The following is a 17732-nucleotide window of genomic DNA, read 5'->3' as shown; positions in this document are numbered from 1 at the left end:
TTGTTAGAACCTCATTACTGCGAAGCAGGAAAGAGGAAGGCGAATGATTTAGGGGGAAAAAATAGCACATTTTGAAACGAAATGGGTAGCAACACACGATTCTTGGTTTTATAAAGACATTTATTTACTCTATGAAAATAATATACAATAAATAATTTGCCCTTTGCTATTAAAGGATTTGAATAAATAGTCTACGTCTAAAACTTAAAAATAGGAAGGAAAATTCCCCTGATTTTTTTTTTCATTTAAATTTAGTTCCATTAAGAAATCTAAAAGTCTCGTTCTGATTCCTGAGAAAGTCGCTTGAAGGATTTACAAATATTTCTCTCTCGAGGGTTGACATCTCCGGCTGCTTTCCTTCGAATAAATAAAGCGAAAAATAAAACTATCCTTAAATACCTGCATTTAGCAAAACTCGGGCTGTTCTTTCACGTGAGCCTTCTAGAATAAATATCGGGGAGAGGGGGGGAGGCGATTTGGGTCTCACGGAAGTGAGGAGCTTTTAAAAAAGCGAGTGTTTGGGGGCCGGGAGGGGCCGATCGAATGAGAAATGGCTTGAGGTTTATTTTGGGGGTGCCCCCCTTCTCTCAGAGGCGAGGGGGGGGGTCTGGCAGTGGCTCGGTTTGGGGTTGGTGCCCCTGGAAGGGGGAGAAACGTCCAGAAACGAGGTGTGGGGGGGAGAGAGAGAGAGAGAGAGTGGGGGCCCGCTATTGGAAATTTAAATGTTGCAGATCTATGGTACAAAGTGCGCTGGTAAAAAAGTCCAGGTCTTCCTCGGAGAAGTGGACGGGGCTCTCCAGGGAGCCGTGGGGAGCCGGGGAAAGCCCCTGGGCGAGCTGCAGGCACGGCTCTGCCGAGAAGAGGCTCAGCTCGGGCAGCGCAGGCGACTCGCGGCTCCCGGGGCAGGCGCCGGGCTCGCCCGCGGCCACCGGCTCCGACCTGCCGGGGGGCCCCCGGGGCTCCGGGAGCGGCCCCAAGCCGGGGCTCCCCTCGGCCTCCTCGGCGGGGTCGCTGCCCTCGTCCAGGCCGGGGTAGGCGAGGTCCCCGTCGGGGGGTTCTTTGTGCCGGGTCTGCCTCTTGTGCTTCATGCGCCGGTTCTGGAACCAGACCTTCACCTGGCGCTCGGTGAGGTCGAGCAGCGCCGCGATCTCCACCCGCCGGGGCCTGCAGAGGTATTTGTTGAAGTGGAACTCCTTCTCCAGCTCCAGCAGCTGCGTGTTGGTGTAGGCGGTGCGGAGCCTCCGGGACCCGCCGCCGTCTCCGAGCCCCTGCGCGTCTTAAACACACACAAAAAGCGCCCGTGGCGAGGAGCTGGGGGGGCGAGCGAGGGGCTGGAGCCGTCCCCTCCCTGCCCGGCACTACCGAGCGCGGGGTGGGTGCGGGGGAAGCCGCTACGTGAGGAAATAAATGTTTAATTAAACTCTTCCCGCCGTGGGAGAGGATTGGAAATCACACCCACACCCCCCCCATCCGCTCTCTTCGCCTCAATGAGGAGAAGGGATTTTATTACCGGGCCTCTCCCTTCTGAGACCTTCCTCCCTCGCCGACAAGTGGAATTTCGAACCATTCCTTCCTTTTTTTTTAACCATTCCTTCCTTTTTTTTAACCATTCCTTCCTTTTTTTTAACCATTCCTTCCTTTTTTTTTTTTTTTTCTGTTCCCCCCCTTTCCCGGCAGTTCGGGACGGACGCTTTGATTTCATCATTCCTGTTTTATGCGGCCAATGAGCTCCGGTGTCCGCCCTTCTCCTGCCCGAGGTTTTACCTGCACGGGGCTGTTCAAATCCCGAACCGGTGGATTGTGTCTCAAACCCTTCATCCCGAGGGAAAGAGGGTCCCGGGCCGGGGTCCCCGAGCTCCCTGGCCGAGGAGCGCCGAGGGGAGAAGCTGCTCCTTTATTGGGGAGCTCGGGGAGAATTTGGGGCTGTATTTAATTATTTAATTTCGCAGTTAACCCTGAGAGCCCGTGCCTCGCTTTTTCCCCTCCCCATCGCGCCGGTAGCAACCCCCGCGTTACCCACCCGTCTTTCTTTCCCCCCCCCTTCGCACTTCTTTAAGGTTTTGTTTCTCTTCTTTTTCCTTTTTTTTTTCCCCTTTTTTTTCCCCGTAGGTTGTAAAAAACCCGCGGGGGCAGGAGAGAAAGCCAAGCAAAAAAGGAGCTGCGGTTGGGCTGCGAAATCCCCTCTGTGGAGCGCGGCTCCCCCGGGCCCCTCTCTGTCCCTCCTGGCTTGAAGTTCCAGCAATTTTTCCTTTTATTTGCGGGGAGGAGGAGGCAGGAGAACCCCCCCGGGTCCCCCCCTCGGTGGGTTTTATTCCGTGACACCGTTTCGGGGGAGGTGCGGGGCAAAGCCCCTTTGGGGAGGGGGTCGGGGTTTTTTTTTTTTTGAGGGGGAGGGAACGGGAGGGGAGGATTTTTTTTTTATTATTATTATTATTCGAATCCTCTCGGATTTCAGCAAATCCCCCCTGACCCCCTCGTTGTACGAACCTGCGGGAGATCCTGCGGCAGGCACCGGCAGCGAGGAAGATGACGGGGGGGAAGAAGAGGAAGAAGAGGACGGAGCCTGGGTGGTTTTCTTGGCCGATTTCTTCTCCTTCATCCAAGGGAATTCCGCTGCCAAGGGGCCGGGCTGTGCCGGAGCCGCGGGCTGGGGCTGCAGCAGGCCATGAGATGCTCTTTTTTGGCTCCTCGGTCTCGCCTGGCTGCTGGAACAAGGATTCAGGCTGAGGACGGCTTGCTCAAAAGGAGGAGGAATTAATGTCGAGTCCTTGATTGATGAAGTTTGAAATGTCTCCAGGACAGCGGGGAGAGACGTCAGGCACTCTGCGAGCGAAGGCTGGCTATTTATAAACCCGATCTCCCTCTCAAATTCAAAATTCATGGCTTTTCCAGGGCCCAGGGCTTCAAAAGCGGGAGGGGGGAGGAGAGGGAGGAGGAGGAGGGGGAGAGGGAGAGAAAACGGAGGGCCCGGGTTTTTTATGGCGGTGCCGATGGTGGTCCTCGGGCTTTTTATAATTGTTATATTGCTGATAATACGGGCGGAGGGGGAACCTTCTCTGCTAAACTCGAGACTGGGGCGAAAATTGCAGGCAATTCGTGGTCACGTGGCGAGCCCCGGCCAATGGCGGGCGGGGCCCGGTGGCAAACACAGAGCGTTATTTTCTTTAATTGATTTGAAATCGGGAGAAAAAAGGCCAGAGGAGAACCCCCCGGAAAGCCACGGCCGCGCATCAGCACCCCGGCGCTGCCAGGCTGCCTTGGGCGGCCGCTGCCTGCCCTGCCTGTGCTGCCTGCCCTGCCTGGGCTGCCTTCCCTGCCTGTGCTTCCTGCCCTGCCTGTGCTTCCTGCCCTGCCTGTCCTTCCTGCCCTGCCTGTGCTGCCTACCCTGCCTGTGCTTCCTGCCCTGCCTGTGCTTCCTGCCCTGCCTGTCCTGTGTGTGCTGCCCGTCCTGTCTTTCCTGCCCTGCTTGCCCTGCCTTCCCTGCCTGTGCTTCCCACCCTGCCTGTCTTGTCTGTCCTTCCTGTCCTGCCTTCCCTGCCTGTCCTTCCTGTCCTGCTTTCCCTGCCTGTTCTTCCTGTCCTGCCTTCCCTGCCTGTTCTTCCTGTCCTGCTTTCCCTGCCTGTCCTTCCTGTCCTGCCTTCTCTGCCTGTCCTTCCCACTCTACCTTCCCTTCCTGTCCTGCCTCTCCTGCCTGTCCTTCCCGCCCTCCATTCCCTGCCTGTCCTTCCTGCCCTGCCTGGTGCTGCCCTCTCCTCCTGCTCCTCCTGCCCTGCCCGCCGCAGGTCCCTCCAGCCTCGGAGTTGCCCGCAGTTCGCAGCCCCGGGGGGGTCCCAGGCCCTGGAAAAGGGGATTTTTCCCCCCGGGAAGCCCGGCTGGGTCTGGGCTCCGGCCGCCACTGCTGGGGGTGTTCCCAGCTCATCCCGATATTGTGAAACCCGGAAAACCGAAGCCACCGGGAGGGTTTGGGCCAGAGATTTGTGTCCGAGCCGGGATATGAGCACTCGGGAAATCAAGTGAGCTTTTGAGCTCAGGATATTTAGGCCAGCCCGATTTACCGGGTTAAATGACTTTTAAAGAACAGCATAATCCTTCTGCTGCCCAAGCCACTCTTAATGGACCTTTTGCACTTTCCTTAAAGGCCAAACGTGTTTTAAGGTCACAGATATCTCGGAAATCACATTTCTTCCCTCCCATCTATTTTCCCCCCTCCTTCCCACCTCCAATAAACAGTGCCACTTCCAGAGTTTACAAAATAAATAAATAAAATGAAAAGTCATTTCCCAGGAAGATTTCCCTCCCTCCTCCCCCCCTCTCCTCCCCTTCTTTAAAGTACCCGGGAACACAACCCGAAAATAAGAGAGGAACGATCAATCTTTTCCTCCAAAGACTTTTGACAGCTCGGCCTGACTCACTCAGCAAAGAAATTCGGCTTTTGCCGAGGAGTTGCTTAACCCAGGAGAGATTTATAAAGTTTAATCCAAAAGCAGAAAGTACAAATTTCGGGAGGGGGAGGGAGATGAAGCCGTTCTGGTGCCGGACGGGAGAGGGGCTGGTTTGGGATTTGTTTGTTCCAGCTCCATTTCTCCCGTTTTTGCAGCCGGGAGGGACCGGCTGCGTTCACAGAGGGCAGAAGCCTCCTGGAAACTTTTGTCCCTTCAAGCATCCGTGTGGGTGGTGAGGGTTTGGGAGACACACAGAATAAGTCTAAAGCTGCAGCTGGAGCCGGGGCCGAAGCACAGAGTTTAGCAAAGAGGTAAAGAAAATAATAATAATAATAATAATAATAATAATAATAATAATAATTTTAAAAATTACAAACCAGCTCGATTAAGGGGAGATTTTCCTGCGATGTTCTATATTGTCAATGCACTTATCAAAATCGCCACGAATCTACTCAATTTCGGCAGATCGATGGAAAAAGAACAGTTGGGTTTCCCATCTTTTTTTTTTTTTCTCGTTGGGAATCCAGCGGAAATTTGGGCGTCTCGGGCTTTGCCACGAGGCTGAAAGTCCTTCCTTTTCCAGGGGTCACTGAGGAGCCGGGATGAAGTGCAAGAGTTTGGGATGCAAAAGGAAAATCCTTCCAGCTGCTCCCAACAGTTGTCTCCGCTCTTTGCTCGCACCGAGTCGCGAGAGAAAAAAAATAAAAAGAGGAGTGAAAAAAAAAGAAAGGAGAGAGATTAAAAAAAAAAAAAAAAAGAAAAAAGAACCTCTTGGGGAAAAAGGGAATTTTTTTCCCACGCATCACAAGGGAAGGAAAAAAAAAATCTCCCTACTCCAGGGGAAAGGCGTCACATCCCAGGAATAAATTCGCGGGGTCAGTGAACGATGGAGAAACGCAAGAATCGTGAGACAAACCCGGCCCCGCGTCTTTAATGCTGCGGCACGAATGAAACCGGGGGGGTGAGGAGTTGTGGGGGACGGAACCCGCGGAGGTGCCGCGCCCGGAGCCCCGGAATTGGGGGGTTTTTTGGTGGGTTTTTTTGGTTTTTTTCCCTTTTTTCCCGGTTGTAACTATTTCCTGGGAATCCCCGCCACCGACCCAGCAACATGGCGACGGGAAAAATACATTGCAGGGGGGGCGGGAGGGGGGAAGGCGACGCCGGCCCCTTGTTCTTTGAGGCGATTCCCCATCAGAGCCTGCACGCTTTTCTGCTTTTAAATTATACTAACCCCGGCCGGGAAATTGGTCCCTGCATGGGCGGGCAGAACCCGGGCCCGGGGAGAAAAACAAGCCCTGTCTCTCGGCGCTCCCGTTATTTATTATCGCGGGGAGGTTATAATTATTAACCTGGAACTTCATTTGTTAGGGGGGAGCAGGGAGGAACGGCGTCGTTCCTTCAGCCCTCGTGGGATCCTCTCCCCGCTGCGCCTTTTTACCCCCGGGGGTTTATCCGGACACCTCTGGCTGGGCACGCAGGTGTCTAAAACACACTCAACACGCGTTGTTTCCACAGCCCACCCCTGATTTTTGGTGCCTTTCGCAGCCTTTTCGCCCCTTTTCTCCCGGTGGGGATCAAATCCCCCTCTCCTCTCCCCTCCTCCTCCTCGGCCCCAGGAACGGAGCGTTCCGAGCCCGACAAGCGCCTCGCCCCCCTTGCAGGACCATAAAACTTTTATTGCTCCTCGCTGCTTTAATATAAGTTTTCTTAGGGCTTTGGAGCATAAAAGGCAAATTATTCACGGTCTTAGCCCATCTGCTTTCGCTGCTGGCAGAGGGTTGCTCTCCCTTTTGCTCTCATGATAGTGTAACGTTCGGAGGCGGCTTTTCCCCCCCTTTTAATCACAATTTTGGGTGCGTGTGGGGTGTGTGGGGTGTGTGTGTCTGGGGGGGATGTGTTCGCCTGTGCGCGTGTGCTCGTGTGTTCACGCGTGTGCATCGCACCCCCTCGCTTCTTTATTAATAATTAAATAGCGTGTTAATTCATTAATTCATTAAGAGATTTAATTTCTCTTCGCTTCCGAGGTCCCGCGTGGAAAGTCTGGGCGCTTTTTTTTTTTTTAATTTCTCCCCTATTTTTCACCCTTTTTTTTTTTTCCCTCTTCTTTTTTTTTTTTTCTTTTTTTTTTTTTTTCCTTTTTTTGGGATTAATCCTTTTCCTTTGTTTTCCTTCGCGGCCCAATGGAAGCCCGGCCCCGGCGCCACGTGATTCCCTCTTTGTGGCCGCGGGCGCGGGTTGGGATGCGCGGAGGGGCCCCCAATTCCCAGGATTTCCCCCCAAACATGGATCGCCGAGCCCAGTCCTGGCACCTCCACTCCTCCGCCCCTTCCTCGCCTTCCCTTGGCTATTTTTTTACCTACAAACCACCTATTTTTTTTATTTATTTTTTTTTTACCTTTCAATCCGACCGATAGGACGAGATAAAAATTGATAACAGAAAGTTTATTCAAGAATTGTTCGACAGACAACCCTTTGAGCGAGAAAATAAAATAACTACTGTAAGAACAAAGAAAGATCTCCAAAGAGGAGGGGTGAGGTGGGAGGGAGGGATCAGCTATAGTTCTTCTAATTCAGGACTATACAATTACAGTCTGGTTCTGCTCTCATGCCTCCAGTAGAACTAATTACATTATTCATAAGTACGAAGGTAACATAAAACTACTGGTCTTTCTAAATTACAATAACTAAAATAAGCTCGTTGTACAATGACAAGGAAAACACAATGTCCTTTGTAACAAGTAAATACTAAAAAAGTACAATTTGATTCTTTTTTTTTTTTCTTTCTTTCTTTCCCTCATATAAATACGTAATATCGGGGATAAATAATACAAAAAAAGGGAAAATATTTTAAACTGGCTATAACCAATAAATATATATGAATGTTCACCAGAACACACACCTATTGAAGGGCCTCTCGACTGAGGTGCACGAGAGCCCTTCAAAGTTGTTTTAATACCCATTATATGTAAACTCTAAGTGCAACAAAGATGTCCAGACAAGAAAGCATCAGCAAATCCCAGTGATCCATTCACTTCTGCTTCGATTGGAGGACATTCCATGTGTTCAAATATACCCTGTTTTCACGTAAGGTCAAAGAGAGAAGAGGAGGAAAGAAGCGTAGGACCTCTAAGCCCTAAGATTGCTTTTCTGTCAACGAACCCCTAAGAAAAAAATACACCCCCCCCCAAAAAACTACAAACTTCACGTCGTCAGAGGCAAAGGTGGGAAAATATTCAGGCCTGTCAGCTCTTCCTTCCTCTCTTTGGGCTGCTCTCTCGTTGCTGGGAGGGGGTTTAGGCATCTCAAAAACTTGTTTCCCGAACCCTTTGTGATTCTTAGACCTCTTTTACTCTAATTTTTTTGTTTGTTTGTTTGCTTTTAGTGTTATTATTGTGGTTTTTGAGAGGGGAAGCGGGGACTGGAGGGGAATGAATCCCACGTGTTGGCAGGTGTGGATATTTGTGGGGGCCGGTGGGAAGTTACTGGGTGGAAAAAGGACTCCCTTCCTCTCTGGAGAGGAAAGCACAGGTTGGTGTCGAGGAGGAGCCAGAGGGTAATTCCCCTGTGGATCTCTTCTAATGGTGGGCACATTTCTGTGGGTGCAGAGACACTTGGCTGGTTGACTCTTCTCCTTTCCAGCTGTCCAAGGACCGTCGGTGGTGATCTGTGCTCGGGGTGGAGCTCAGGGGGGTCGCTGCTCCCAATCCCCCCCATTCCCACCAAACCACCCCAAGCCCGTTTCAGAAGCATTTGTGTTGAAACACAGGAGGTATATCCCTTCAGAGAGAGGGAGAGAGAGCTGCTTTAGGCAGCGAACACCCAAAGGGCGCCTAAGAAATCCCAGAAAGAACAACGGCGAGCGCGACAGGCCGGTGGAGACATCCCCGCCCGGGAAAGCAGGAAAGGAAAACAGCTCAACACAAATGTTCCTGAAGCTGAGCCTGCCCTCTCCCCCTCTCCCCTGCCCCACGGGGGGGTCCCAGCTGCTTCCCCCCGGCTCCCTATCACAGGTGGGTGAGCTTGGGCGCCTCTTGGATTCTGCCCTGAGAAGAAGCGTGGTGGCTGGAAAGGTCTGTGTAGGTGGGGTGGCCCTCGCAGGGGCCGTGGTGCTGGCCTGGGGGCATCTGGGGGGGCCCGTTGTAGTCCATGCTGGCAGCCTGGTGGTGTGGCAGGTGGTTGAGGCCGTACAGGGAGGGGCCGGAGGCGGGCATAGAATCCACATAGTTGCCCCCCACGTAGACGGGGCTGCCCTGCATGCTGGGGGTCCCGTAGGCCACCCCGTTGCCCGGTAAGACGTGCGGGTCGTACTCGGGGGCGGTGTTGGCGTATTTCTGTTGGGAGGGGCAGCCTTTGATGGGGTTTTGGTAGTTACTGGACATGGCATAGGCATTTTGGTGGGGTTTGTTGAAGGAGGGCGGCGAGGGGGCGTCGTAGCTGCCGCCCATGGGGTGCAAGGCGTTGATGAAGCCGGCGGAGGACTGCATGGGCTGGGGCGGGCTGCCCGTGGGGGAGGGCCCTCCCGAGGAGGAGCCCACGCCTTTGGACTTCTGGTCCTTCTTGTACTTCATCCTCCTGTTCTGGAACCAGATCTTGATCTGCCTCTCGCTGAGGTTCAGCAGGTTGGCCATCTCCACGCGCCGGGGCCGGCACAGGTAGCGGTTGAAGTGGAATTCCTTCTCCAGCTCCACCAGCTGGGCGCTGGTGTAGGCCGTGCGGGCCCTCTTGGAGGCCGAGGAGCCCGGAGGGCTTTTCTCGCCGCCGCAGGTTTCTGCCGGGGCCCCCGAAATGAAATAAAAGATAATTACTGACACGCAGAAATTGAATGCATCGCTTCTTAATAAATCCTGGAACGGGCGCGAGAGCTCGACCCCCCCTCCCCCTCCATCACCCCTTCGCATTAGCCTGCACTCCATAATCATGTCATTTATTAAGAGTTCTGTTCTCCAAAGCTGCCCCTGCTTTATGAAAATTTGATCATGTCATGTAGAAAAGGATTCCAGGGCCATTTATTTAGGAGTCGATTATTTCCAGCAGATAATTTCGAGAAAATAATATTTGGCAGAGGGGGGGGGGCAGGCGCTGCAAAGCCAATTAGTGCTAACACGGGGCAGGGCTGGGAGGTGTTTGGTTTGCTGAGGTGTGAATGCGCCCTCAGACACACTCAAACACGCACACACATCCTGTGTGGCTCTTGTTTGTGCAACAGAAATATTTGTGTGTCTGGTATTTGTGCAACACAAGTATTTGTGTGCACGTTGCCCAACACCAGGTCACGTTTGTACCCCCCTTTTTGTGAGAGAAACGTGAGGTAACAGCTAAATTACACTAATGTAGGGTGAAGTGTGTGCCACTAAGTTCACACCAATGTATTTGCCAGAACAGGGATATTCCCAACAGGATTTTTTATTTTTCTTTTGGACCCTGTCAGCCTTTGGTGTGTCCCTGTGCAAGGAGGTGCAGATGTTTGTGCATCTGCTCCCCGGGTGCCCACACACCCCATGTTCGCTGCCATGTCTGAGGGCAGGGAGCTGGGAGGAGAGCAAACAGCTTTAGCAGCCCCAGGCTGAGCAGGTGGGTGCCCATCTCCACGTTCCTGTGTCTGCAGGGCAGGACATCACCTGTGGGACATCACCTGTGGGACATCACCTGTGGGACATCACCTGTGAACAACCACCTGCCCACAGGGGTCGGGTCGTGTCGGACACAAACCGAGTGTGCGGGGCCAGAGCTGCAAGATGGGCTCGTGCCCAGTGCCAGGATCCTCTCTGCATCCTCTCTGCATCCTCTCTGCATCCCTTCTGCATCCTCTCTGTCCTCCCCTCCCTCCAAACAGGCCCCCCCTGACCGGTGGCTCCCCCACCTCGTGCGGGGCAAGCGGGAGAGGGACAGACGGCCCCGAGAGCACCCCCGGGTACCTGTGCTGGGGGAGCTGTTTTTCTGCTTGGAGTTCTGCCTCGACTCCTTCATCCAGGGGAAGATCTGCTTGGTGAGACTGGCGCTGGCCCCCAGGTTGGCTTTGCCGGGGGGGTTTTTGCCGGGCTGGTTATTGCTGGTGCCGCCGGCGCCGCCGGCGGGGTTGGGGGGCGGCGACACGGGCGGGGGCGGGTGGTGCTCCTGGGGCAAGCTGGGCCTCATGCAGCTCCCGTTGAGCTCTTTACTCTTGGTGGTGTTGCCAAGAGACTGGAGGGAGCAGGCAGACCTCTGGAAGTCGCCCTCCACGTGAGAGGCCGCCGGGAAGGGCTGCTGGGCACCCTCGTAGCCGAAGCCGTTGGCGCTCCCGTAGGAGTAGCCGCCCCCGAAGAGCGTGGAGCCGTCGTAGTACGTGGTCTTCTGCATCTCTGGGGCTCCCCAAAACGATTTTTCCGGCTACCAGGGTCTTGACACCCCTATGGCAGAACATTGGCACCCCGAGGCCACGTGACAGGCCGTTTCCAGCTGTCTGGTGGAAGCTGACCTGAAAGGTTAGGAGAAAACACACAATAATAGTCCCCGGCCTAGGAATCCATCTTGGGGCCTGAAAGGCCCATGACATGAATAGGGTCCCGCAGAACAGGAGGAACAGATGCTTGGAGCAGATTTCGTCCCGTGTGCAGCCCGAGGAGGCTCCAACAAACGTTACAGTGCAAAAGTTGAGCTGATTTTTTTTTTGGGGGGGGGACACACGACAGTTTTCCTGGTTGGTTTGGGTTGGCTGTTGGTTGCACCTTTTTTTTTTTTGTTTTTTCCCCCCTGCCAGGATGTACAAGGTGCTCCAAAAGCCCACGTGGTTTCGTCTGCACACATCTATTTCCTCCTGTATTCCTCTCTATGCTGCACAATTAAATATATCTGCACACACTCCCCATTAAACACGTGGGTGCATCCACGGGGATGTGTGTCACGTGCACACACCCACACCCACGTCCACAGAACACCAAAAACAACCCAGATATTGGGGTCCAGAAGGGAGAATTGCTGGCCACAAGCATGAAAGGAATGAAATCTTGCTTTCTCAGCCCTGACCTATTCAAACCAGCCCTTCACACACACAGCAACGTTGCACCTCCCGAAATGCAAAGTCTGGTGGGTTTGTTGCAGGGCCTCTGCCTGCTCTGTTTGTTTTGAAGCTGAAACCAGCAAACAGCAATATGTTTTCTCCAGGTAACTGTGTCCTGGCACAGTTGGCTCCCTCGGCTGTTTGCACAGGAACTCACAATGTCTCTGGAATTCAGAGCAAATATTTCTCAGCAGATTTAAGCAGGGGCACGAATTCAAGAATGTGCTGCCTTTGGCCTGCTCGTGAGTGTCTCTCTCTCTCTCTCTCCCTCTCCCCCTCTGGAAGTACAGGTTGTATTTAGAAAACAGCCCCCTTCCCTGCCTGCATGGCTTTGTACTCAGCCCTCCTGAATCCGGAGCTCCCCTTGGCAAGATGCTGATTCCAAAACCAGTCCAGTTGCTGTTGCTATTTCCCCCCCCCCTTTGGAAAACAAACACGTCACCAGGCCATTTGCTCTTAACTTTCTCCCCCTTTGATTTTTCATCCTTCCTCCCTCCCTCAACCCAAGCTCTAAAAAAGTCCATAAAAACCCCCCATTCCAAAGCCTAAAATTACAAAATGAAACCTTCCTTTTCCCCCCTTCTCTCTGACCTTTTTAATGGTTCTTTTATCTCTTTCCTTCTCTTTTTTTTCTTTCCTCAAAGCATAAACTTTTTCCACCATAAAGACAGAGCAGAAATACCCTCAAAACCGGTAAAACTGAAAATAATCTGATGGGTGAGGCTCGATCCAGCAGCACACGGGTTTAAAAAAGCCAGGGAGAGTTCTCTCTGCAGCCAAGAGTTTGCGAGGAGCCACTGTGCGTTTTGTTTGGCCAGTTGATACCCACTGTATATTTAATCGTATCTCTTGTATATTTAATTTTATCTGGGCTCTTTCATTCTGGACAATAAAATAAAATAAACTCGGCGGAGATAAAGCCTGATGCGATATTTCTGAGTGCCGGGGTTTAACAGAAGCCGCGGCTCGACAATAAATAACATCTCTTTTTTTTTTTTATCCCCCCCCTTCCCTGACTGCTGCGTTCTTATGTCACGTCACATGAAACCTCCGTTTGCTTCCACCACAGCGCGTCCACGAAGGGACCGCTCGGCTTTTTTCACACCGATTAAATCCTTGCTGCATTCCCAGGTCCGCCTTGTCTCTTCCACGGAGATGCCTCATTGTCTGCGGAGGGGACGAGCTCCTCGCGGGGAGTTGTTCTCCTTCGCTTTCCTCGCCATGATAAATATGTCTTATTAAAAAAAAAAAACCAAAAAAAAAACCAAAAAAAAAAAAAGTAGATCCCACTGCCCGAGCCGAGGAGCCGCGAATTAATTAACAAACGGCAGCGCCTTTATTATGGATAGGTTTGCTGAAAATATCTGCCAGGGCAGAGGTGGGAATTTCTCCAAGGCCTTCCTGGCTGGCGAAGGTTTCTTTAAAAAAAAAAAAAAACCACAAACCTCGCAAAACAAAACGACAAAACAAACCTAAATCAGGGCTGTGAGGCTCAGCTAAAAATAACAGCGGTGATTTTTGGGGGGTTTTGTTGTGTTGTTGTTGGTTTGTTTTTTTTTAAATGTCCATAAAATAAATTTACAACCCCCTTCGTCCAAAAGCTCCCTGGCTTGTGGCTTCCACGGCTTTGCTTTGTACCTCATCTCTCAGCGCCTCACAAATGCCGCTCATTTATCTTCGCCCAGGACGGCCGCAATCCTAATTATTTACTCCAAGGAATTGCTTTAAAAAAAAAAAAAAAAATCCCAGGCAGAATAATAAATATTCGATGATCTCCCGTTCCAATTAAAGCCGGGCAGGATCCGCTCTTTCCACCGCGCTCCAAGTTTCACTTTGCGAGCGGCAACATTTAACCACAAACTCTTCGCCCGCAACTTTGGAGGGCGAGGATTTAGAGGCATTTAAAAAGAAAAATACAAAAAAAAATAATAATAAAAAAATAAAAACCAAACAGGTATCGGGGGAAGGTGCGGGAGGGAAAGGGCCGCGGGGAGGAGGATGCTCGGGGGGAGAAAAAAAATCAGGCGGTCGGGGGAAAAAGATAAAAGGGAGCTAATGCAGAGGTATTCTGCCGGAAAGCCGTCCCCTCCATGTTGGAAATCCTAAATTCACAACCTGAGTGTGCTGGTGAAGAAGAGCAGCGTCTCTCCCCTCCCCCGCCCCCTCCTAAGGTACATTTCGCAGAGCCGGAGGAGCCAGGCATCGCCCCGGCTTTTAATTTAAATTATTATTAATAATAAATATTCCAAACGCGCCCCCGTAACAATAGGTCGGCCGCTCGCAAGGAGCTCGGCTGGCAGCGACCCGCCTGGCGCTGGGGACGCCTGAAAAATAAGAGAGACATTCCTAAAATTTCCCTCTTCCCTCCCCCCACCGGCGGAGCTTCCCCCCCAGCAGAACTGCCCGGTTGTAAAGCGGGGGGGCGGCCGAGGGGGGGGAAAGGGCCCTGGATGAGGGCTGCAAAAGCGGCTCTGCGTGGAAGGAAGCCTTAAAGCTTGTGAACTCTTCTTGAACCGAGATTGGAGTCATATGGTCATAAATCATTGGGACATATACTCCGCCATTCACAAAGTGATAGCCTATTTGAGTCCGGCTTACCTTAGTCTCTGACGAGCAAAGCCCAGGCAGACATAATATATTTTCACATCCAGCATCCACGCAATCAATAAGCAAGGAATGACACCCCCCCCTTTTTTTTTTCCTTTAAAAAAAAGCCTTAAAGGAATATACGAGGGAGAGAGAGAGAGGGGGGAAAAAAAAAATCCGGCATAGGCATGGATATATGTATTAAAAAAAAAAAAAAAAAAGCCAAAACAGAGGGGGAGGGGGCTCAGCCAGTGGAGCTTTCGGTTACGGCAGCTCAAATTGTCTCTCGGTCTCCGTTTGGGGGAGAGGAGGGGAAGGGAAAAAAAAAAAAAAAAAAAAGAAATCGAGATGCTTTCCAGCTTCCAAGATGTGCAGAAAAGCTGCGGGGCTTTGAATGGACAAACCCTGAGATTTCTGGTTGCCCTATGGACTGGTACGCGCTGCTCACTGATAACAATGGCCTCTGCTTTACCACAGCAAAGGGGAAGAAGGGAAAGGAGAAGGGAGAGGGAAAAAAAAAAAAAAAAAAAAAAAAAAGAAAGAAAGAAAAGCTGAACACAACACCCCCCCCACACCACCCCCCTTTTAACTGCGCGATGCTTGGCTGGGATTAAAATAATAACGAAAAGAATCCAGGCTACGGGGGAGTCGGGGGTGGGCGAGGAGGGGGGCGGGGGGGGGTGGAATAAAGCGGAGGGGGTATTTAAAAATAAAAGCTTTGGGTCGGCTTGCCGGGCCGAGCCAGAGGAGCCTCCCGACCGGCGTCACTCGCGAAAAATGATGCTAATTGCGGCCGGGGTGGACAGAGGCCTAGGCGGAAAGGCAGCGAAGCCGGGCTTTGATTCACGTGTTTAACAATTAGGTGCCAATTTATGCAAATGCGCCGTTTCCACCGGCCCGGGGCCCCCCCGCCCCTCCGAGAGCTGCCGCTCCCCCCCCCCCGGCCCTTCCCTGCCTCCCCCCCATCCTAAACCCCCGTTTTTGGGGTGCCGGGGGGGAGGGCAGGCACAGGAGCCGCCGGCCCGGGGGTTCGCGGAGGGGCAGGGGAGGAGGGGGAGGGCAGGGAGGGGGCGGCGCAACTCCCGCGCAACTTCGGCGCAAAGTTTGCGCGTCCCGGGGGCTCCTCTGGGAGGGGGGGGAGCGGCTGCGGGGTTTGGGGGGGGGGGGAGGCGAACGGGCCTCGGGGGAGGCCGAGGCGGTGCGGGCCAATAAAGCCGATTATTATTGCGGTTATTAATGAGGCGGGATGGCCGCGCGAGGCGCTGCCGCCGCCCCCCCGCAGATTTGCGCCTCTGCCCCCTTCCCACGCGGGCCCGGGAGCACCGAGACGCTGCTTTTGGGGGGGAAAGTCCGTGTTGTGACCAGGAGGGGCCGGCGAGTGGGAGGAAGGCAGGGTGAGGAATTTAGGTGTCTGCACTTCTTCTTCTTCTTCTTCTTTTTTTTTTTAAGTGCTACTTTTGTTTCGCGCCGCGATTTTCTCCCCTCCTTCCGTTCCTTAAAGTGCTGACGCGGGGGGGAATTTGCGTTTAGCAAAGCAAGAAAAAGAGGGACCACAAAGGCTCTTTGGACTTTTGCTGGGAAGGTTCGACCCGCCCAGGGGGTTCCAGCGCCTTTTTTTCCCCTTATTTTTTTTTTTTTTTATGTGTGTGTGTGTGTTCACCTTTAGGCCGAGGACTCTTCAGAGAAAAAAGAAGGATGTCCAAGCAAACATCTGACTTTTAAGAGGACTCACTCTGGGTTGGACAGCCAAGGTTTTCTAGGTGATGGATAAAGTCTTATCCCAAGGATTACGGTGTTTCCAGCTATTGTTCTGGCTGCAGCCTTCAGACCCCAGATGGGAGGGTTTCGACCAGGGAACACCATTATTGCGATTTTATTATTTTTCTTTCCCCCCCCCGTCCCTCATCTGGCTTTTTATGAACTGCTCCAACATAAATCTTCTGCTACAAGACAGCTCCTATTTTGGAACCCCGGCGTTGAAATCCCAGGGAAGGAAAGAGGAAAAACAGTAGTGGACTATTTAAAGACTTCTCCGTGGCTGAAGTGCTCTCTAGATTTCGGAATATGGATCTCCACTGACTTATTTAGAGCACTTGGGCAACCAGAAGTACCTCGGATTCTGCAAGGAACTCCTCTGAAGTGCAAAATTTTGTTTTAACCTTAACCAGCTGAAAAAAAAATCCCCGTTCAGGAGGTCGTTGCACGTTTATATGTTGAGCTCCTGTAAGTAGTTATTTTAGGCTCCCAGCGTATTGCCTTTTTTTTTTTTTTTTTTGCTTTGGTTGCAGCTTATTTTTCTTTAAACTGTAACTCCCTCGCACTCGTCACGAAATCAGCAGCAAATGTTGCAATCTGACTGGATTTCCCTTCAAAGGGAGTACAGGAAATATCTTCCATCTAAAACACTCCCTCAAAGTTTGCGGCCATAAATCACAGAGTTTAAAGACAAGCCGGTAGCAAAAGGAAAATACTCAGCTGAAATCCGGGGCAGCTTTTGCTTATCCCGGGGTTTGGTGGAGGGGAGGGAAAAGGAAAAAAAAAAGAAAAAAAAAGAAAAAATAAGGAAAAAAAAAGGGAAAAAAAGTCACGTTGTGGGAGTTTAGAGAAGAAAAGGTTTCCAAGGCTGGTGCGGGGGGAGAGACGGGCAGAGACAGGGACCAGGTGGGAGATTCAGCAAAACTCACCAGTCCTCGGGTGGCCGGTCCAGCAAACTCGAGGCAGCGGCGGATTTGGAGGAAGGAGAAGGACTGAGGGGGGGGAAAGGGGAAAACAAACAAACAAACAAAAAGAAACAACAAAAAAAAAGTATGAAACTTCGGTCAGAAAAGCGCGAACGAGGGGAGTCATCCTCGAGAGGGACCCTGGGCTGGAAGTGGGGACAAGACGGGCTCTCCCGAACAAAAGCCCCGGCATTTCCTCGGAGATTGTCGCCCACCCCAGCAAGCAGCGCATTCCCAGGGACTGGGGGGCTCTCCATCCCCCGATAGCATTCCCAGGGATTGGGGGGCATCTCCATCCCCCCATAACATTTCCAGGGATACCCGATAACATTTCCAGGGATTGGGGGACTCTCCATCCCCCGATAGCATTCCCAGGGGTTGGGGGGCATCTCCATCCCCCGAGAACATTTCCAGGGATTAGGGGGCTCTCCATCCCCCGATAGCATTCCCAGGGATCCCCGATAACATTTCCCGGGATTGGGGGGCTCTCCATCCCCGATAACATTTCCAGGGATCCCCGCTAGCATTTCCAGGGATTGGGGGGTTCTCCATCCCCGAGAACATTCCCAGGGATCCCCGATAACATTTCCCGGGATTGGGGGACCCTCCATCCCCGATAACCCACCGGACCCATCGCGCCCGGGGGGCACGGCGTTATTCCGGGAGATTTGGTGCCATCCCTCCCCCCCTCCGGTGTTTCCTTCCACCTTCCCTCCGTGGAACCCCCCCCGGGGACAGGGAAGCGCTTCCCCCGTCCTGGGGGTCGCGTTAGGGCTGCAAACACTTGTCCACTTTCTCCACGGCCGGAGGGGAACTCTGACCACGATTTAAAAAAACCACGAGCGTCCCGAAGGCTTTGGGTTAAATTCCGCCGGTCGTTTCGGAGTTAAAGGCGTTTAAGAGATTAAATACGCGCAGTTAATTAGTTTGAGGCTACCAACAATAAAA

General features: G+C 52.5%; 2 protein-coding genes across 5 annotated transcripts in view; both read right to left on the bottom strand.

Moving 5' to 3' along the window:
• Positions 1 to 105: 105 nt before the first annotated feature.
• On the bottom strand, positions 106 to 3323 carry HOXB2 (homeobox B2). Its single transcript, XM_051774216.1, has 2 exons — positions 2488 to 3323; positions 106 to 1276 (listed from the first exon to the last, which is right to left on the bottom strand). The coding sequence occupies exons 1-2, from the start codon at positions 2879 to 2881 to the stop codon at positions 708 to 710; spliced, it is 963 nt and encodes a 320-aa protein (XP_051630176.1). The 5' UTR covers positions 2882 to 3323; the 3' UTR covers positions 106 to 707.
• A 3462-nt stretch (positions 3324 to 6785) lies between these two features.
• HOXB3 (homeobox B3) overlaps positions 6786 to 17732 on the bottom strand; it is a 42852-nt gene continuing 31905 nt past the window's right edge. For 2 of the 4 annotated variants that reach the window (XM_051774212.1, XM_051774213.1), the window contains 3 exons: positions 16749 to 16811; positions 10358 to 10896; positions 6786 to 9210 (listed from right to left, as the gene is read on the bottom strand). In XM_051774212.1, the coding sequence (XP_051630172.1) occupies positions 8447 to 9210; positions 10358 to 10778 (1185 nt within the window). In that variant the 5' untranslated portion in view covers positions 10779 to 10896; positions 16749 to 16811 and the 3' untranslated portion in view covers positions 6786 to 8446. Of the gene's footprint in view, positions 9211 to 10357; positions 12638 to 14076; positions 14123 to 16748; positions 16812 to 17732 lie in introns of those variants that run through there. The other 2 variants (XM_051774215.1, XM_051774214.1) reach the window with 2 other exon arrangements.

The sequence above is a fragment of the Manacus candei genome, unplaced genomic scaffold, assembly GCF_025592945.1.
Source record: "Manacus candei isolate 608988 ecotype Guabito, Panama unplaced genomic scaffold, ASM2559294v1 h1tg000192l, whole genome shotgun sequence".
Taxonomy (NCBI): Eukaryota; Metazoa; Chordata; class Aves; order Passeriformes; family Pipridae; genus Manacus; species Manacus candei.
This window is presented reverse-complemented; position numbering and strand designations above follow the sequence as displayed.

Excerpts from the sequence above, each read along its gene's own strand:
- HOXB2 (XM_051774216.1), bottom strand. The coding sequence starts at position 2,881 with ATGAATTTTGAATTTGAGAGGGAGATCGGGTTTATAAATAGCCAGCCT. Across the intron at positions 1,277-2,487 it reads TGCCGCAGGATCTCCCGCAG|ACGCGCAGGGGCTCGGAGAC; the intron begins GTTCGTACAACG and ends TGTGTGTTTAAG.